General features: G+C 42.3%; 1 protein-coding gene across 1 annotated transcript in view; it reads left to right on the top strand.

Moving 5' to 3' along the window:
- The window catches only part of FRMPD4 (FERM and PDZ domain containing 4), a 726,948-nt gene that overhangs the window by 658,231 nt on the left and 46,672 nt on the right, over positions 1-22,045 (top strand). Inside the window, exons 5-6 of the mRNA XM_006835632.1 lie at positions 8,545-8,590; positions 19,807-19,911. Coding sequence (XP_006835695.1) covers positions 8,545-8,590; positions 19,807-19,911 — 151 coding nt within the window. The remainder of the gene's footprint in view (positions 1-8,544; positions 8,591-19,806; positions 19,912-22,045) is intronic.

Raw genomic sequence — 22,045 nt, 5'->3', positions numbered from 1 at the left:
TAGGTTTTCCGCACCTTTCGGGATACGAATTATACTTAAGTTAAAAGTTTGATTGATTGATTAAGTAATTGGCAGGATCTCTGGATCTCACAAAAGAGAACTTCAGCTTTCAGAAAGACTTTGCTAAGTTGGAGATGTTTTTAAATAAAAGAATCTGGCCTCCAGAAATGGAATTCTCTTTACCAACTCACCCACGCCGTCTGAGTAAATTGGAACTTCACTAGGTCTTTCTCTCTCAGCCCTGTGCACTTTCTCCAGTACCGATCTGTTCCTCTGACCCTCCTCCCTAGGATTGCCTTCACTCCATTCCAGACCCCACTGGGCTTCCAGCTCGTCCTCTAACACCCCGAGCAGGCTTCCCTCTGAACAACTTTGTCCTGGAAGTCCTCTTCTCCAAGAACACAGCTAACTGTTTTGTTGTACTGTTATGTATTTTATCAAGTCAATTCCAACTCGTAGCAATCCCATCTGACAGAGTAAAAATTCCCTACGGGGTTTCCTAGGCTGTCATCTTGACAGAAGCGGATTGCCAGGTCTTTCTCCTGAGAACCTACTGGATGGGTTTGAGCAGCCAACCATTTGGTTTTGCAGCTGAGTGCTCTACCCATTGTGCCAGCAGGGTTCCTATGCCTACTACTATACCACCCATTGCCACCAAGTTGCTTCTGGCTCCCAGCAATCCTGTAGAACAGAGTAGAATGACACCATAGGGTTTCTAAGGCTATCATCTTGACAGAATCACACTGCCTCATCTTTCTCCCAAGGAGTGGCTGGTGGGTTCAAACCACTGACCTTTCAGTTAGCAGCCCAATGCTTAAAACACTGCAACACCAGGCTCCTTACTACTGCTATCCTTCCCCACTGCCACTGAGTCAGTTCCAACTGTTAAGAACCCTGCATAGGGTTTCCAAGACTGCAGATCTTTACAGGAGCAGCTACCCTCATCTTTCTCCCACAGAGCAGCTGGTGGGTTTGAACTGAGGAGCTTATGGGCATCAGTCCAGTGCTTATTGCACAGTACCACCAGGGCTCCTTGAAGAAGATGAGCTGCGGTTGTTAAGTGGCATGAAGTCGTCATGTGAAATAGGACTACTACAAATTGTGCTCAGGTGTCAGTGCTCTTAAGGACACTTGTCCAACCTATTCAAAGTGGCAGCCCACCTCTGTCTCCCCCAACACTCACAAATACCGCTCGTTTTTGCTCCTTCCCAATCATCTTCAGCACACACTACATTATGAGGGGCTTCAAAAAGTTTGTGGACAAATGGGATTGAAAAACAATGTAAATTTTCCATGAAATGTTTAAAGCCCCCTTATGTATAGAGCATTGTTCTTTCTTTTTTTCTTTCTTGAATGATTTCCATTACTAGAAGGCAAGCTCTTCCAGGTTAAGGATTTCATGGTAGCCTCGGCTCTGTTGACATTTGGGGCTGGATGATTCTTTGTGGTGGAGGCTGCCCCATGCATTGTAGAGTGTTAAGCAGCATCTCCTGTCTCTACTCACTAGATGCTTGTAGCAATTCCCTTGTTGTAACAACCAAAAATGTCTCCAGACAGTGCCAAATTCACCCCCAGTTGGAAACCAGTGATGTAACTCATATGCCTGCCACTTGGTAAATATGAGTACTCAATAAGTATTTGAAGGGATGAAGAAGGTAAGCTCTATTTAGTAGCATGCACAGGTATAAAATAATTTCGTTTTTATCATGAGAGATCCTGCTGCCTTTTGCAAATCTTAAATATAAATACAGATTCATCCATTAGTGAAAGATAGGCCAAAACAATGTTCATTCAGCTAAAAAATGAATTAAATGGACAAAAAAATTAGAGCAAACAAAAAAGTAGATATCATGTGCAAACCAAACTCTCTAGAAGCAGTTTCCAAATTCAGATTGCCAACCCGGAAAATTTACTGCAAAGGTTTTTTTAAAAATGCAGTTTATAAAGGGATTTCAATGAAACAATTTCATCAAAATGCTCATTTTGATCATCACTATATCAATAAGGAGCTCTGGTAGCGTAGTGGTTATGAATTGGGCTGTGAACCTTAAGGTCAGCAGTTTGAAACTACCAGCTGCTCCGTAGGAGAAAGATGAGGCGTTCTGCTCCCGTAAAGATTTACAGCCTCGGAAACCCTGTACAGGGTCGCTATGAGTCGGAACCGACTCCACGGCACATAACAACAACAAAATATCAATGAGACCAGCTACACCTCGAAAACCCTATACAGAGTCTGCTATGAGTCGGAACCAACTTGATTGGACATTATAATAACAACATCAATTAGATGCATTTTGATGTCAATGACCTAATACTCCAGAAAGAAAGTCACAGCCTAAGAATCTTCAGATCTTTGCAATGTGAATTCGACTTTGCAGTCAAGAATCCTGGTTTCTCCCAAGTTATTTTTATTTTCTTTCTCTTTTTTGGGGGGAGGGGAGTAAATATATAGGTAACAAAAAATTTGTTTTGCCCTTTCAACAATCTTCACATGCATAGTTCAGTGACGTTCAATGTGTTCATTCTGCAATTCATCACCATTACCAAATTTTTCATCAACCTCAACAATATACAAGCGATTTCATTCTATAACTAAAATGACAGTGTACTGTAACCTTTCTCTGAAAAATTCAAACCGATGCCTTATACCACCCGTTGCTAATTGTGCCTCCCTAGTTCTTTGTCATAAACCTTTCTCAACTCAAGACCCGGACTGTGTTTTCTCCTCTAAGTAGATTTATGCCCCTCTCCTCTGCCCCAGCCCCACAAAAGTCCACAATTAACATTACAATTGTGCTAACCCCACTGCCAGCTAAAGTATCCCCTTCCAAATGTCAACACACATTTATTGGATAAATTTTGTTTAATGCAAGTTATAGGACTCCCGGTATGGAGTTGTAGTATCAGCACTGGACTGTGAATCACAAGGTCAGCAGTTCAAACCCACCAGCTGCTCCTCGGAAACCCTATGCAGCGTCGCTGTGAGTCGGAACCAACTTGACACTTGACGGCACTTCACAACAACAACAATAACTATGCTATTCTGGGGCCCCACCAGCTGACACACTTCCCCTTCCTTGATAAAGGAGGAATGTTCAATTGTTTTTAAAAACACCTAGAGATTTCAGATTCTTTACAAAACAGATGGCATTCCAGTTATCTGGAATATAAACCACTATTAAACCACTCCATACATAATGGCATCAGAACGCAATGCACTGGTATCATTTCTCTTGATTCTATGGCTTGTCTGACCTCATCCGGAAGGTTTTCATTGGGCCCTTTCATGTGGCTGCAGTTTAATAACAGTTGGGGTGGTAAACATCTGAAGTCTTGATTGAGCTGGATGTCCAATATGTCTTCTTCACTCAGATGTTGTTGCCTGGACTCAGCTAGCTAACACAGCTGAGGCTGGCCCGGGTATCTCTCCTTCTCCATATTACCTCTACACATGGCTAGCTTAGAAAATGGTGGTCACAGGGTGGTTGGACTTCCGATGGTAGCTGGCTTCCTCAAAGAACAAGCATTCCAGAATCCTAGGGAGAAGATGTAAGATACAAGGTTCCTGGCATTCTTCTCACTGAGGACCCGAGGTTACGTCTACCATATTTTATTTATCAAAATCTTCTCACGGGAGCAGCCTAGATTCAAGGGGAAAGAGCTACACAATGGGCCATCTTTGGAGCCTTCTAACAATAGATGGGAAAAAATGAGCACTACAATCAATGTTTCAAGGATGTTCTAGTATCTACCATACTGCTTACTAAAGATCTTACCCTGCATTTGCTACATTTTCCCTTTGACTGCCAAACTTATGGTCTTTAAGCTCAACAGTAGAACCTCTCATTGACGGTGAAGATTGTAATCGAAGAGACATTGTCTATAGATTTGGTATAAAGTCAGGTGATGCTTCTGGTCAACTGGACTCTTTTTTTCCATTTCTGTGTCTCTGTTGACCTTGATAACTATGGTGGCTTCATTATGCCCATTTTCTTCAATAGTATCTCCTGAACGTGATTGAGAAATGAGAACTCTTTCCCCTTCTCTTCTTTTGCAGGCAGGTATCAGAGTAAAGGCAAGGATCATCAGCAGCAGACAGAATGTTAATGCTTCATATAGCCCATGACGGATCACACTTGGCCATAATCTATTGACCTTTTCTGAATGCTTGGTAATTTGCTGGCTGTTTCCATTCTGCCTAACTAATGGCTTCAGTACCTGTTAGGAATTGATACCGTGGTTAATTATAATCTCTGTTCAGAGCATTAGAAAGGTCAACTGGATGAAGCATCAAATGCCCATTCCAAGTGGAGACCTGGGCAACTTTTCTGAAAACGAAGGGCAACACTCTTTTCCTCCAGCTTTGCCAGCAACTGGCTAGACTGACAGCACATCATGTAGTGTTCTGTTCACATTACAGGGAGAGAAAATAGAAGGCACCCCTGTGGCTTTATCACAGAATACCAGGATCAAGAAAAGGCCCGTTTGAGCAGAGTCATTGGAGAAATGTATTGAAATACTGAACTAGTATTTTTCTAATCTCTTTGAAGGACTGTTAGGTGCAAGAAGAAAAATTCCTATGTGTCTGTGTATTTACCTTCGAAGTGAGAGATCAAACACCCTTTCACTGTGCCGTACCACCGTTCTTGCCAAATAGAAATATTGCACATCAATCTTTTGAGTTATGTTAGAATGCCATTTTACAGTTTACAAAATCCTTTCATGTATAGCCCTAAATTGTCTCTGAATTTTCCTTTTAAAAGCCTACCCTTTCAGTCTTTGTAGATCTACTGCTATTGCCACTTTTGTGGCTTAAAACCTTTGAGTTCAGGTGTTTGGACTTGAGTTTTTGTAAAGCAAGACTTGAATTTTTACATAAAAGAGCTTCCTCGACATTTGAGTTATTGATTTGGGTTTTGTTCTGTTTTGCTTGCCTGATCTCCGAGGAAATCACAGTGGCCCTTCTCTGCTCTGTTAGATTCCCATCCATCTCTGAGTTGATCAAGAGATCGGTTTAGTTGGCCTAGAAGGGAAACACATAATCACATACGCCAAGAGAATTATGCATTGCAATATTAGAATGTCAATATAATATTGGATAGGCAGTTCGAGAAAAGTTCCAAACTAGATTGCCTGAAGAAATAAGGTGTTCCTTAGAGCGCTATAGTGTCGCTGTTGAAAGGGATTTGAATACCGAGGTCACAACTCTACCTCATTAGAACTTGGACTTCTTCCTCATGCAGCTCTGTTTGTTACATCAAGATTCATCCAACGAAACTCTAAAACAGGATGTGACACCAAAGCATGAATTGCAACCACAGGTGTTCAGTGTCCCAAAGATGTTTTAAGGGACCCTCCATCAAGAAAGGATAAGAATTGATCTTTCTTAGAGAAATTGTTTTGAGTTGCCATCAGGTTGCATGAGGACCCCACGTACAGTGTAGTGAAGCGTTGCCCAGCCCTGTGCCATTTTCATGAACATTGGCTTGCTTGAGTACATTGTTATGACCATTGTGTATCTTGAGTGTCTTCCAACATAAGAGCTCATCTCTAGCACGATAGTGAACAACATTCTGTTGTGATTCATAGGGTTTTTCATTGACTTCTTTTTGAAAGTGCTCTGGCCTTTCTTCCTAGTCTCTATTAGTCTGGAAGCTCTGCTAAAACCTGGGTGACTCTCTGCTGGTATTTGAAACACCTGCATCATGCCTTCTGGCATCATAGCAACAAGTAAACCACCGAAGTATGACAAACTGACTGATGGGTGGTGGTTAGAGAATGTGAAAGAAGACTTAATTGAAGACAAATGTGCCAGAAGCAGGTTTCCCCCCCCCACACACACACACACACACACTCCCTCCCCACCACAGGTCAGTGCTGTGACTCAAGGATTTAAATAAGGTTTTTAACAAACTCAAGTAACCATTTAAATAGATATTGACACTGCAATTTGAAATTATTCTTCAGCAGTAGAAAAATCACTTGGAATCTATTGTGAAATAATACTTCTCTAGATATATTTCTAACTGGATTTTGTTAAATTGTCAAGCTGTTTTAGGTCTTCATAAAAAGGAAATGAAAAATCACCTAATAATTTAATTGTGGCATTTTCCATTCCCAATTCCAATCTTTCTTTGCAGGCCATTTCAAAGTGGCTTGGGTTTTTTGTTTTGTTTTGCTTTGTTTTTTTTTTTCCTTCCTACAACTGGGTTTTGAATTTTTAAATGCCCAAAATATTAGGCATTCATTATTCTAGTCTGGCAGGTTGTAATTAAATGATTATAAATGAGTAGAAAGCAGAAGAAAAGAGTTCTCTTCGTCCTCATGATAAATAACATATTGGAATATTTTATTTCAATTTAGATTGCTTTATTTATTCACTAAATGGTAACATTCAACTCAATCTTGGTTATATTCCAGGCAATTTACAGGATATTACTACGGACACAAAGACTTTAAATGCCATAAATGCAATAGACAAATTTTGAAAGATGGTTCCCATTTCCAAAGTAACAAGGTGGCCTAAACAAGGCTTCTTCTTGAAGCTATGTAAGGTGAAATCACGGGCAGAAACTTCCCATAGATTACTTGATTGCATAACTGTGTTTCTTAGTGGGGCAGACAGACTCTAAGGTGGCTTCCAAGGACTCCTGCCTCCGAGTATCCATAGCCTTGTATAGTCCCCTCTCTTTTCAGTACAGATGAGACCCGTGAACCTTCTAACCAGTAGAATAAAGGCTGTCATTTCCATAAGATTGAAACTTCCATCTTGTCCTCAGACTCTCTCTTAGCGGCTTTGATGAAGCAGGTTGTCATGTTGAAGAGGCCCACATTCCTCCAGCCTACTGCCAGCTAGGAACAGAAGCCCTCATTCTAATACCAGCTTGCTTCAACACTCCACCCTATACGTTCCACCATAGGCAACATTCTCACCCACATTCACATAGAGCCTAGTGGTAGAATTTCTCTATGCTACAAAGGCAGGTTGGAATTGCTGGGTTACAGTGTTTGTGACACTGAAATTGACCTAGTGCTACCTGATTTCTTCCTGAGACCCATACACATGACTACAAGAGTGCTTACAAGTCAGGCTACTAACCTCAAGGCCGGCAGCTCGAAACTACCAGCTATTCTGTGGGAGAAAGATGAGGCTTTCTGCTCCCTTAAAGATTTACAGCCTCAGAAACCCTATGCAGGGTCACTAGGAGTCAAAACCCAATCCACGGCACATAATCACCATCACTGCCGCCACATGCCCACTAGCAATGCATGATCCTTCGCTTATGTGCCGATGTGTTACTTGACTCCCCTCATGCTCTATTACTGTCTGAGAGGATTATGGTAGTCTAATCCAGTTACTGATGCTCTCTAACACCTCTTAGCAACAAGGAACTCATGAGAGTTTACCCATCTCCTTTACCCATCCCCATCTCCCTAAGGGTTCCAATTCTTCTCCTTCTTCTCATCTATTGATTCCTTTTCTCCCCAACCCCCACTGGTGCTGTGGCTAGTCATGGCCCAACACAGCCAGACATAAGTGGGCCAAGCCTCAAAGTAGTTAGTGCTAGAAATGCAGTTTGCAGTGACTTCTTCACAGGTCTAATATTGCCTATCGAGCCCCTTCACCTTACTCATTTGGGCAATAAATCACAAAAGCAGGTAATTAATTATAACCCAAAGTAGAAAAAATCAGCTCCTCAACAAAGTAGCAACTACCGTTTCTCCTACTCCTGATAAGAAAGGCACAAGGGCAGGCAGGACGAAAAACCATTATAACCCATAATATGATTGTCCCCCAAGGTTTGAGTTATTTGAAAGGTTGGGCTGATTTGGAGGAAATTAAATAAACCATTGCATTCCACCTGTTTGCTCTGCTTTTAGCTACAAAGCATTCCCAATTGTGAACAGTAGTTTCCAACTGGTGCCTGTCTGAAATATTTATTGGCTCAGGTATGTGAGCTTCATAAGCCACGTGGCACCGAAAGGGATGTTTGCTGGGGGTTGTCGGGGGATAAACAATCTACAGTGGTATTTCTCTTTCATGATACTAACCCTGAGAAGATAATCCTGTTCAAAGAAACGATAGCATTTTTTTAAAAAAAATCTCTCCCTTCTACAGAAAACCACAGAGAAATGTTTAAGCAACCAAGAATAGTAGACTGGAGGAAAATCTGAAGGGGTCAGTCCATGTTGAGAGCAGTTACAGGTGTAAAGAGACGGAGTTGATGCTTCTAAAGCCAACCACTCTTGGCAGAGTTTTCTTCTGGCCCGCTGTTAGAAAGTCCAGATAAAATTGCCCAATGTGAAACGCAGAGGGAGCTTCTAATAGAACTGTTTGTCAACACTAGGCAAACACTTGATTTGGGTTCTCTGCCATCTGAAAGCCCACTTCTGAGTTTTTTAATTTATTCTGCCCCGGGGTTCAAGGAGCATTTCACCAACGCATCACACATTTTGTTTCTAAAGAAAGCTGCTGCTGGTAAAGTCTGGGTTCCCTATATTTCATAAATATTTGTGTGTTTTTTTCCTTTCTCTCTCTTCCAGAAGCTGCAAAGAATCAATCCTCCTTACTGTCATTCAGCCTTACCCGGTAAGTGCTCTGTGAGCGAAAGTGTCACTATACGATCTCAGGTTCTAATCCCCTCCCACTGTCTTCATTAGCTGTCCCGGTAAAACCACGACAATGAAGAACGGCAGTCAAAAGCATACTATTCACAATACAGTTGTAGAAGTCTCAAATAGTTCTAATTTAGACTCCATGTGTGGAACGCCATTCCTTGGAGAACAAAGAAAGCAATGCATTTCCTCACTATCTTAAGACAATCAGCTATTCCAGGCCTGCAAAATGACACCAAGCTCAAGACTTCCTTGTGGCTTTTAGCTTTAAGATCATCTGTCTAGTCGCAACACAACTACCTCATTTGTAAGAGGTTGAAGCATAATTGTTTTTCTTATCCCCATTCAAATCAGTCGGCAAAGAACCAGGTATTTTTTTTATCATTAATTAATTAACTACTTAGGAAGTCCTGGTTGAGAGGTTGGCAGTTCATACCCACCCAGCAGCTCCAAGGGAGAAAAGATCTGGTGGTCTCCTCCCATAAAGATGACGGCCAAGAGCACCCTGCAGGGCACTTCTGCCCTGTCACATGGGGTCGTTGTGACTCAGCATCCTCTGAACAGCACCTAGCTATGACGACAACATGAAATGTGACCATGAGCATTTGATTTCAACTACCTGGTCAGAAGGGTAGATAGAGAGTGATTCCAATTGTATTGCCTTCAGATCCCAAGCTTGATTATTTAAACAATTTGATCAAAGTATGATCTGCAGCTCCTAAAATACACTCATTTGAAGTGTACAATTCCATTGTTACTTTTGTTGTTAAGTGCCTTCGTGTTGGTTCCGACCTCGCGGTTCAAACTTGCAGTCCAACGCATCAGCCTGCAGCGCTGCCCCAGGACGCCATACAATTCCATTATCTTTATAAAATTTAGTCAGGTGAGCAACCATCAGCACAATACAATCTCTGAACATTTCCATCTCTCTTAGTCCGTTTTTCATTAATCCCCATCCCCACCCTCAGTCCCAGGCAACCACTAATTTATTTCTAGCGACTTGCCATTGCTTGTGAAGCTCATACATTGTCATTTGAATGAAAAAATATGGTGGCAAATTTCTTCCCATTTTTCCCAAAACGGTTTTTGTCAGTGTTCCTAGGGAGTTGCAGAGATTCTATTTAAGCTTCCATTGCCTTCAGAGTTGGAGTGTTTCTAGAACAAAAGTCCCCAACCCAAATGAGTTGCTATGGAGTCAACTTTGACCTCCAATGACCCCATGTGTGTCCATAGGGTTTTCAATGGCTGGTTTTTCAGAACTCAATCATCAGGCCTTTCTTACAAGGTGCCCCTGGGTGGACTTGAACCACTAACCTCCCGAGGACTGCACATCCAGTCAAAGGTACACAGTAACTGTGTGTACCTCCCGAGGACTGCACATCCAGTCAAAGGCCTTGGTATTTGCCAGTCTGGAGCCCAGCTCTTCATCTGCGAGAATCACCCTTCTTTGTGATGTGGGCTAAGTATTTGAGGCAGGACAAAACAGCTATTCATGATTCTGATAAGAACATAACAGAACTAACTAACACAACAAAGTCTGCCATCTAGAACAGAGCTATGCATATTAATGTTGGCTGTTACCTTTAATCCCATCTCTAACACTACACACAAACTCTTGCATTTGAAAGCTAAAGAAGTGGTAAGATGTAATAGAACCAAGATATGAGATCCAGATCCCAGAAATACAGCTGCTGTGATTCTCCTCCCTGGTGTGAACCCCAGTTTTTTTCATCTATCCATGGAAGGGGTTCAATAACATTACATCCAGAAGGCTTCCTGCTCTCTGAACTCATGTTACCTCAATTCCTCAGTGTGTTTCCGTATGAATTACAGGCAGGCTGGTGGTTTTTTGTTTTTGTTTGTTTGAGTCCTGTATTTATTTTCTTTGATTGAACATTTTATTGTGCTTTAGGTGACAGTTTACATAGCAAATTCATTTTCCACTCAATAATTCATACACAAATTGTTCTAGGACATTGGTTGGAATCCCCATAATGTGTCAGCACTCCCCTTTTCCTCCCTGGGTGCCCTGTTTCCATTCATCTGGTTCCCTTGTCCCTCACTGCCTTCTCATCATTGATTCTGGGCAAATGTTCCCCTTTTGGTCACATCTAGCTGATTGTTCTAAGGAGCACATTGCTAAATGTTTCTTTTCTAGGCTGTCTATTGTTTGGCTGTGTCTTGAGTTTCATGTTAGAAGGTAATCTTAAGGCAGCAGTCTCAAGGGGCAACTCCAGTCTCTTTCAGACCAGTAAGTCTGGTCTTTTTTTTTTTTATTATTTGAATTGTTTTCTAACATTAACTCATGTTCATCACAGAGCTATTCATAATAGTAAAATGATGGAAACAACCTAAGTGGCCATCAGCAGATTAAAAGGATAAACAAACAGTGGTCCATACACACACTGGAACATTATGCAACAATAAAGACTAATATGAATCTGTGAAAAGGCTCACAACATAGGTGAATATGGAAGGTGTTATGCGGAGTGAAATAAGTTATTCACAAAAGGACAAGTATTGTATGAGACAACTGTTATAAAATGTCAAGAATAGGTTTACATACAAGAATGAATATTCTTTGATGGTTGCCAAGGGTGGAAGGTAGGAGAAGGGAGGATCGCTAAGTAGATAGTATGGGAAAGACAATATGCCAAACAGGAGAGTTCAGTACAATGTTCATGTGGCCGCTGCCAACGTATCCTATAGAAAGTCATCATTTCGCCACAATAGTTAGGATCAAGGAGTGTGTATTCTTGTAACTAACAGCTGCCTCAGAGCCACTCTCCCTGCTTAATCTTCCCAGATGAATTCTCACCTTTGACTTCCCTTTGACCAGCGCTCCTTCCTAGAATGCCACTCTCCTTGACTCCCTTCCCATCACATCCTCCTAGCCAAATCCTTCTCACCCTTCAAGTCTCTGTGCAAATTCTGAAAGCTACCTCAAGATTTCTCAACCTTAGCATGATTGAGGTCAGATCGTTCTTTGCTCCGGGGGACTGTCCTGTGCATTGCAGGATGTTGACTGGCATCCCTGGCCTCCTCCCACTAAATGCCAATAGTACCTGCCCTGTGTGGCAATAGCCAAAAATGTCTTCACACATGGTCAAATGTCCCCTGGTGAGGAAGGGAGACAAAGTTGCCTCCAGTTGAGAACCACTGTCCCACCTGAAGTTTTTCCCTTACTATTTCAACCTAAAGTGACTTTTCTCTCCTCTAAATTTGTAGGAGTTGAAATGAAGTTGGGACTTTGAAATTACTTGACTAGATAACATTTAGTTTGCTTGTGTCATGGCAGATGGAGTGACACCCTCATTTCATGCCCTAAATCATATTGGGCGCCTGATGTTGGGTTTTAGTTATTTGCTAAACATCCTCTCAGAAGCCAAGCCCAGGACAGAAAGAGATGGCTCAGCAGAGTGAAAGAAAGTCATTATGTTCTACTTTTACTCCCAGCAATAAAGATGAGCATTTTAATGTCTTTTGCAACTGGCTGGCTAGCATTTTTGATGTCGCATTTCTTCTGTATAATAAGCCCCAGCAAAGACAGAGAGCCAATGTTACCACCTCCCGACATACTCCATTCCCAAAGAGATTCCAGTTTATAGGGGACTAGGAGATCCCAGGCGATCCCTGACATTCTTCCCTAAGAAGCGATTCTTAACAGGTTGCTAGCTCATTGTTTTAAATATTATGTAGGGCTCCCTCTTTCTGCCATTTTAATTTTTTTCTTCCTTAAGAGAAAAATGTGGAAGGAGCAGAAGGAAATACAACTGCAGAAAAATTGTCGTCAGCAAACCTTTCCCATGGAGACAACCAGTGTAAACATTTTGACCTTTTTCCTTCCAGTCTTTTTTTTTTTTTGACTTGCCTTGTCACGAGTTGAGATCATGTTGTACATCTGCTTTTATTGTTTGTTTCATTTACGAGATCACAGGCATTTTCCCATGTCATCAAGAATTTTTTATAAGCATCATTTTATTGGCTGCAAACCATTACTTGGAACCACAGGCCACTTCTAGCTGCTTATTTTTATAAGTAGTGGTTTATTGGAACATAGTCATGTGAATTCATTTACATATTGTTTGTGGCCGCTTACATGCTACAAGAGCAGAGAGAAATCATTGCAACCAAGACTGGCTGACCTGCAAAGTCCAGAACATTTACAGAAAAAGTCAGCTGGCCGCCAGTCTAGGCTATTTCTAGAGCTTCAATCCGTGAGAATTTGCTTGATATTTTATCTCTAGTTGATCCATTTCCCCACTCCCCTTCTGGCTTTTCCTGAGAACACATCCTAAGAAATCCATTTCCTGCAAATCCTTGCCTCATCCTCTGTGTCTAGAAAACCCAACCTAAGGCAAGTCAGTAAATAGAGAGTCCCTTCCCACCTGCCTGCTTTTGCCTCAGCTCACCCTTGCAAGCTGAGTAGTGGTAGGAATCCATCCAATGCCTTCATATGTTGTTGTTAAGAGCTGTTGGCTCGGTTCTGACCCATAGCCACACTGTATAGGATTTCCAAGGAGCAGCTGGAGAGCTTGAACTACTGCAGTTCAAATGACTTTGCAGTCGTCAGACAATATGCATTAGCCCACAGCATCACACTATATAAGTCATACTATATAAAGCTGGGAGCCTTGGTGTGGCACTGCAGGATAATTCGCTAGACCACAAGGTCAGTTTGAACCACAAGGTCGGCAGTTCAAACCCACCAGCCGCTCCTCGGAAAGCCTATACAGGGTCGCTATGGGTCAGAACCTACTCGATGACACTTAACAACAACAATATAAAACTAATGGGATTGCAGGTTTAAGATTTTACACTTCAGTTTCAAAAATTAATGTTATTTCTTTTCATTTGTCCCAACTATGTTCTAGTGACGTATGAGAACATCTAAAAGTACTGGGGAGGAGCTCCGGTAGCGTAGTGGATTACGAGCCAGGCTGCTGTCTTCAAGGTCAGCAGTTGGAATATACCAGCAGCTCCATGGGAGAAAGATGAGGCTTTCTGCTCCTGTAAACATTTACAACCTCAGAAACCCTACACAAAGTCACTATGAGTCAGCTCCAACTCCAGGGCATATAGCCACCACCAAAAGCATTAGGAGCAGGTCACACTTCTATTGTAATCTCCTTAGCAACAGTGATTTTGAAAAGAGGAGGAGTTGATTAGGGTCCTTCTCATCTTAAAATTAGCTAACAGCAGGAGAATCTGATTATTCTAAATGGCAATTACTTGTCGTTTCCTTCCCCAGGATACGAAGTGCCTGTGATCAGCCCCTACAGCTCTGAAGGTTACTAAGAATTAATTTTCCAGGTTTGGGGGCCCTGCACTCTCTGTTGTTTTTGACAAAAAAGAAAATCGAGTTATAATTGCAGTTATGACTCATTTACATCCAAGTCCTACCAATAACTCTTGTTAAGTGCCGTCAAGTCGGTTTCGACCCACAGCTACCCTGTCTAGTGTTTCCGAGGTGCAGCTATGAGGTGAAGCAATAAGTAGCCGGTGGAATAAACCATTACTTTGTTCATCCGTGGAGACTGTGGCTGGTGTAAGTGGTTAATGTGTTTGGCTGCTAACTGAAAGGCTGGTAGTTTGAGTCCACCTAGCACCTTAGAAGAAAAGCACCTACTTCCAAAAACAGCACTCACTGGAAACGCTTTGGGGGTGCAGTTCTATTCTGACACACATGGAGGTGCAGGGTCTCATTAAGTACCCTTTAGACCTGGAGTCCCGGTATGGCGCTGTGGATTAATGCGCCAGACTACAAACGCATTTGAACGCCAGGTTGGCGGTTCAAGCTCACCAGCTGCTCCTTGGAAACCCTATACAGGGTCGCTATGGGTCAGAATTGACTCGACAGCACTTAACAAAGACTTGGAAAGTCAATGGTTTTATTATCAAGAAGTAATTTTCTTAAATGCATGTAGATTATTGTTGTTGTTAAGTGCTGTTGAGTCGGTTCTGACCTATAGCCACCCTGTATAGGGTTTCCAAGAAGAGGTTGGTGAGCATGAACCGCCGAATTTACAGTTCAAACAACTTCACAATCCAATGCATTAAGCCAGAACGCCACACCAGGACTCTGTGTACATTATACTCACTCACAAACTCCAGAGTAAACAAGAAAAGTGCACTTTATATGGATTTGCCCTTAGACCTGCATCTCAAATCAGTTCACCTCAAATTCTGTATAAAGTAACGTTGACTTACCAACCTTGGGGTTATCTCATTTTCCTTCTGGTCTCCATATTTGTCATTAAATTAAAAAGTCGATTGCTGTCAAGCCAATTCCAACTCATAGCAACCCCATAGGAGAGAGTAGAAGTGCTCCATCGGCTCTCCTAGACTAATCTTTACACATGCGGACTGCCACGTTTCTCTCCTGTGCAGCACCTTGTGGGTTCAAACCATCGATGTTTTGGTTAGCAGCCAAACACTTAACAACTGCACCACCAGGGCTCCTGAATGTTGCTCATTAGTTATGATAAATAAACAGCGAGTGCAGTGGCTCTAGAGGATAAACACTGGACTGTGAACACAAGGTCAGTAGTTCAAGCCCACCAACCACTCTGTGGAATAACGGTGAGGCTTTCTGCTCCCACAAAGATTTACAGCCTTTTGAAAACCCTGTACAGGGTCTCTATGAGTCAGAACCAACTCGAAGGTACTTAACAACGACAACATGCTAAATAAATATATGGGAGTGGGGTACACGAGTTGGCATGCTATAACTACAGAAAACAGAAGCAACACCCATTGGACAAATGCTGCCATCTAGGACCATTTCATTTAGGGGCAAATTACCCTGTATACATCCATGACCCTTGGGGATGTCTCTGCATCCTCAGATTCTATAGTAAATGATGTCGTTGTTGTCGTTGGTGGTGGTGGCTGCCCTTCAACAGCCTCAACTCATGGCGACAGTAAATGATATGCATCAAAAACTAAGTTCTACAGGGGATAAAACTTCTTGGCCATAACCAAAAACCTTCAGGGACCGACTCACTACGCATTTAGGGGTTTAGGCCTACACACTTGGGGGACAGCTAAGTCAATTAACATAACAAGGTTGGTGGTTCAAGCTTGCCAGCTGCTCCTCAGAAACCCTACACAGGGTCGCTATGGGTCGGGATCGAGTTGAAGGCACTTCACAACAACAAGTCCCCTAAGACAATGCTCTCCATCCTACTGAGGTCTGAGTAGATGCAAGTATTGATCTCTTCCTACCTGGAGGAGAGAAGAGTCGAAGAAAATCAAAGACTTAAGAAAAGAAATTAGAGGACTATTGGACCATATGAGCCACAGCCTTTACTACCCAAAGACCAGAAGAAGTAGATGATGCCCAGCTACCACTTACAACCGCTCAGATCAGGACTACAGAAGGTATTGAACAGAATAGGATAAACATCTAGAACAAAATTCAAAATCATAAAAAAAACACAACCTAGACTTACTGATCTGAGAGAGACTGGTGGAACCCCCAAGACTGTAGCCCTTAGACACCCTTCAAACCTGGAACTGAACCCACTTTCAGGGGTCTTCTTGCAGCCAAACAACAGACAGACCTATAAATAAATGACCAGTAACATTCATGAGGACCGTGCTCCTCAGAACCTGCAACCACATGAGACAGCAGGATGCTGTAGAAAAGGACAGATGAAAACAGTGAATCCAGGAAGGAAGCGGAAAGAGTTCTGTTACGCTGAAGGAACTGCAAGTAATGTTATGAAACAAAATGTGTCTAAATTGTTGGATTACAAACTCATGTACTCTGTAAACTGTTATACAAACCACACATACACAAACTAAGTTCTGTTAAACATATAGATACATATTTTATTGAGGCAAGGCATTATGTAGAAAATTATCAGAAAATATGGAATAATATTCAATTTTACTTTAGGATGCATTGAGGAATCGATAATAGGGCAGCCATGAGACAGACTCGACTCAATGATAGTAGGTTTGGTTGAACGTATGGGATGTGTGTGAAATCTTTCATCCCCCGACAATGTAGAAATGTGGGGTGCTGCTACATTGAAATACCTCTTTCAATTAGTCACGTCCATGCTCAGCAGCTTTATTACAGCTGCTTTATTGGGGCTAACTTCATCGTGCCAATCAATGTTTTGTTTCACCTAAAAATTGGCATATCAAAAGCAAATGAATTAATGAACTGTGCGATTTCTTCATTAATCATTACTAAATGTGGCCTATCATTGCAAAAATACTGGGAGGACACCACCAGCAAGTCACTTCAGCTTGGTGGTTGTTGTTGTTGTTGTTAAGTGCCATCGAGTCAGTTCCGACCCATAGCGACCCTGTACAGGGTTTCCGAGGGTGTAAATCTTTACGGGAGTAGAAAGCCTCATCTTTCTCCCGCGGAGCAGCTGGTAGTTTCGAACCGCTGACCTTAAGGTTCGCAGCCCGATTCGTAACCACTACGCTACTTCTAAATATCATGTTGAGCATTTTGAAAGCTTTTTTTTTTTTTTTTTTTTTTTGAAGAATTAACATTCAAAGCTTTTGGCTTGGGATTTGGCTTTTGGGCTTTGCTTTGTTCTTAAGACCGCAGTTATTCTCTTAAAACATCTTGCATAAATGGAGGAATTAAAACTCTCGGGATCAAACCATCCATCTATCCTGTTTTCTAAGATGCTGCTCATCATAGTAACAGGATTCTTCTCGTACAAAGCCAAAAACTTCACACAGGAACACATGCTAGTGGATTGCAAAAAGTTCATGGAAAACGTCTATTATCCATTTGCCAACAACTTTTTGAAGCCCCATCATACACACACACACTTTATCTTCCCCCCCCCCCCCCAGAGTGCTTTTTGTTAGTATGGTAATATACATAGAACATAAACTTTACTATTTAAACCATATTATAGCATACATTATAGCATTCAGTCCATTCACAAAGTTGGGCAATCATTCTCCCTACTGCCATTGAGTCAATTCCAACTCATAGCCATCCTGTTGACCACACTAGAACTGCCCCATAGGGTTTCCAAGGCTGTAAACTTTACAAAAGCAGACTGCTTCATCTTTCTCCTGAGGATTGGCTGGTGGATTTGAACTTTTGGTTAGCAGACAAGCGCATTAACCATTGTGCAACCAGGGAAATGTCTTGTGCAACCATCACCACTATTTAATTCCAGAACCTTTTCCTCACCCCCACAGGTTAACAGATTAACAGATTAAGCAGTCATTCTCCCCAGACACTGGCAATCACTGCTTTCTGCTTTCTGTCTCTATGAATTTGCCTATTTTGGACATTTCGTGTCCATGGAATCATACAATATGTGGCCTTTTGTGACTAGCTTCTCTCATGTTTCCATGTTGTAGCTAGCATGTGTCAGAACATCCTTCCTTTTGGTAGCTGAATGATAGTCCATTGTATGGATGGACCACGTTTTGTTTATCCATTCGGTCATGTTTTCTAATTATTCTCATCAGCACTTGTATCTGGCAGAGATGGCTTTGTTGTTTTGGTTTCCGCTTTTTTTTTTTTTTTTTTCCACTTGAAATGCAATGTATGAGCTACACTAATTAGCTTTTTGCTTTTTGTATCTTGAGATGAATATAGTACACAGAAGATTGAGCCCCCTGTGTTGGTTTTAAGAATCAATTACTACAATTCTTTGGAGTCCTGGTGTGATACTGTAGGATCAGCACTGGATTGCTAACCACAAATTCAGTGGTTCAAACCCAATAGCTGTTCCTTGGAAATACAGGATTGGTAAGAGTTGGAACCAACTCAACAGCACTGAACCACTCAAATTCTTAAAGTAACAGTGTTAACATCTTAGGTCTGTACTTTGATACACATTAGGTTGAACCATGTTGTTGTTGTTAAGTGCCGTCGAGTCGGTTTCGACCCATAGTGACCCTGAATAGGGTTTCCGAGGCTGTAAATCTTTACGGGAGCAGATCGCCTCATCTTTCTCCCGCGGAGCAGCTGGTAGTTTCGAACTGCTGACCTTCCGGTTCGCAGCCCGATTCGTAACCACTAAGCTACCGGAGCTCCTTAGGTTGAACCATAGGCAACTGTTGTTAATATTTGACCATTTTAATGTACAAAGATGTCCACAATACGGTTCCAGTAAATATTTGCTTGTAGATTGGATTCAAGAGAAAATGCAACAAAGCACTTTATTTCCTAGAGGCCTTCTACCTAGTTGTTGTTGTTGTTGTGAAGTGCCATTGAGTAGGTTCTGACTAATAACAACCCTGGATAGCATTTCCAAGGAGCGGCTGGTGGGTTTGAATGGCCAGCTTTGCAGTTAGCCTTCCAGTGCTTATCCTACAGCGCCACACCAATACCCCTTCCACCTTAAGCCTCATTAGAATTCTGCACCAAGGATGATTCTCAGATGTGGTTTCTTCACCAAGATCATGCAGCAGGGGCTACTCCTGGACCCAGCCCCTTTATAAGCAGGCTCTCCTATTACACTTTGCATCCCGAGGAAGCAACCCTGAGTCAGTCAACGCTCCTTTCCAATAAAAGACAGGAGAGGATCATAAAGTACAATCTTGAAGATGAAGCAGACTCTGCAGTCAGCTCTTAACTGTATGTAAACAAGGTCTCCTCCCTACCTGTGAGCTCAGTGAGCTCGCAGGTTACCAACAAGAGGATGAATCTCAGGTCGTGGGTGCAGAAACATGGGTACTTAACCAGGCAGACAGAGTGTGCTCGCCTGCTCACAGGCCCATATGCCCTGGATGTAAATACTAATGTGATTATCAATCATTTTTAAATGATCAGTGACTCATTTTCACCTCATTAAGATAGATAATTAACGATCAACTCCTCATAAACTCAACGTTGGATTTGGCCAGCACGTCCTTTTCCAATTACACTCAACGCTCTGAATTAAAAGCAGAGTTATTACATTTTCACAGTGATCTTTTTTTTTTTTTTTAATTCTTGGAAATGTACTCACTAAGAATGTGGAACATGCTGTTTGTAGTTCTGGTCTGTTGAGCATATTAGTTTATGGGCCTGTCAGGCTTTTGATTGCATCCAGAATTTGCATTTCATCCTCGAATTGGACATACAAAACACATTTCACTTTTTAACAAAAAAAAAAATTGCTTCTCTGAGAGGATGAAGGTGGAAAACAACTGTTACAAGGCTTGCATTATCTTATGAGTAATCAGAGAAAATGTCTTTGTTCCTTCCAGTCTCCCAAGTCAGCATTTATTAGTGCTGCAAAGAAGGCGCGATTGAAGTCCAACCCAGTCAAAGTGCGCTTCTCTGAGGAGGTCATCATCAATGGCCAAGTGTCGGTGAGTTTCGAGAAAGTGACCACGGCACAGATGTCAGCTCTCGAGATTGTAAAAGACTTGAGGGATCATCAGATCTTGCTTACGTCCCCTCTTCCATATCCAGATTATTTGGTAGTCCAGTTTTTTTCTTGAACATTTCCAGTGTCAGACACCCACTTACTTTGCAAAGCAACCCATTCAACTTAAGATCTCTCACATAGCCTTAGAGTGGGTCAAAATATGTTGCCTTGAATATCTACTTATTTCTTTCCATTCTGCCAACTAAGCATTCTCTCAGACGGCAGCTCTTGATGCTGTTTGAAAAAGGTGTTATGTGCTCCCCCAGTGTTTTCTTCTCCCCCCCCCCAAAAAAAAGCTCTGGTCTTTCAAGTAATCAAAATGGCAAGTAAATCAAAATGATGGAATGGTTTAGTAAGTGCAGCCAGAACCAAAGAAATACCAGCCCGCTCTCCTGATTGCCCCGGCACATGACAGATCTGCAAAATGAATAATGCAAACATGAAAAGAATGCTGGGCTTTCAACTTTTGCCCAAAACAACAACAGAAAACAAACATAACATAAAAACAGCTTTAGAAAGGGCCCTAATGTTTGGTGTGGTTTGGTTTGCTTGATTCGGTTTGGGGAGGGTGGGCAGTTTTGAAATACCTACTTTTGTTATTGTTGTTTTTTAAACAAACAATATACGGAGAAAATCTCATCCTTGATAAGCTCGTTATGGGTCACAAACTCTGCTAGGGTTGGTCCTAGGTTTGAATTTGAAAATGTGGGCTTGCCCATTGTCTTCATTTCCTAGGGCTACTGAAACAAAGAAACACACAGGGTGACTTGAAGCCTGAATTCAGGTTGTAGGGATGGTCATGCTCTCTCCGAAGGCTCTAGAGGTAGATCCTTCTTTGTCTCTTCCAGCTTCGAGGGGCTTCAGGTGTTCTCAGCTTGTGACAGGCAGCATCACTCCAGTCTCTGCCTCCATCTTCACAGGAGCTCCCCCTCTGCTTCTGTGTGTCTTCTCCTTTTTTCATAACGGCACCAGCCATATTGGATTAGGGCTCACCCTACTCCTGTATGGCCTCATGTTAATGGATTACATCTACCAAGACTCTAATTCCAAACAAAGGCACATTCCCAGGTCCCGGGACTTGGGGCTTGACCATATTTGTTGGTAGATACCAGTTCCAGTTCAACCCACAGTTCACCTACTCATGGTTCAAGTGTCTTCTAGTCAACAATTCCTGTCCTGGATCTGCCCCCACATCATCTCCAGATTTAATGAACCAATCTACCAAATGATTATAATGTTTGTGGGCCCGGGCCCAAGGCTGTCACTGTGCTGCCCTGGGGGCATTTGAGTCACAGCCAGTCCTCTCAGTCTTCATCGCCCACCGTGCTCCCCTACACACTGCTTAGGGCCTCTTTCACATCATGGTCTGTTCTGCTCAGCTCAGTGGGTCCCTAGCATACCAGATGCAGAGTTAGCAATGATTCACAAGACTGTCCCACTTAAAGGCTGGAAGGTTCCAATCAGAGAAAAACTTGCCTTAAACATCAATATATTATTGAAGCTCATCTGAAATTTACCTTTCCTGTTCTGCCTGGAGCTTCCTGGACTAAGACTGGGTGCTCAGACAGTATATGCATCTTTAGAGAGAGCAGGATTCTTGAAGCTGCTGTGGCAGTTTCGATTTGTTCTTGAATACAGCAGGACCTGTTGAGGGGAGCACAGTGGTTAAATCCTCCACTGCTAACCAAAAGGTTGGCATTTCAAACTCACCAGCCATTCCGGGAGAGAAAGATTTAATAGTCTGCTTCAGTAAAGATTGTTGTTGTTGTTATGTGCCATCAAGTCAGTTCTGTATCATTGCGACCTTGTGTAGGATTTTCGAGGAGCAACTGGTGGGTGTCAACCAGTTGACATAGTGAGCAGTCCAGTGCTTATCCTACAGAGCCACACTAGGATTCTTGTTGTTGTTAGGTGCCATGGAGTTGGTACCGACTCATACTGACCCTATGCATAACAGAACGAAACACTGCCCGATCCTGGGCCAACTTCACTATTGTTGCCATGCTTGATCCCATTGATGCTGCCACATGGCCAATCCATCTCGCTGGGGCTCTGCCTCTTTTTCTCTGACCCCC

Source organism: Chrysochloris asiatica, unplaced genomic scaffold, assembly GCF_000296735.1.
Source record: "Chrysochloris asiatica unplaced genomic scaffold, ChrAsi1.0 scaffold00018, whole genome shotgun sequence".
In the NCBI taxonomy this organism is placed as follows: Eukaryota; Metazoa; Chordata; class Mammalia; order Afrosoricida; family Chrysochloridae; genus Chrysochloris; species Chrysochloris asiatica.
The sequence above is the reverse complement of the archived record's forward strand: the minus strand, read 5'-3'. Positions and strand labels throughout refer to the sequence as shown.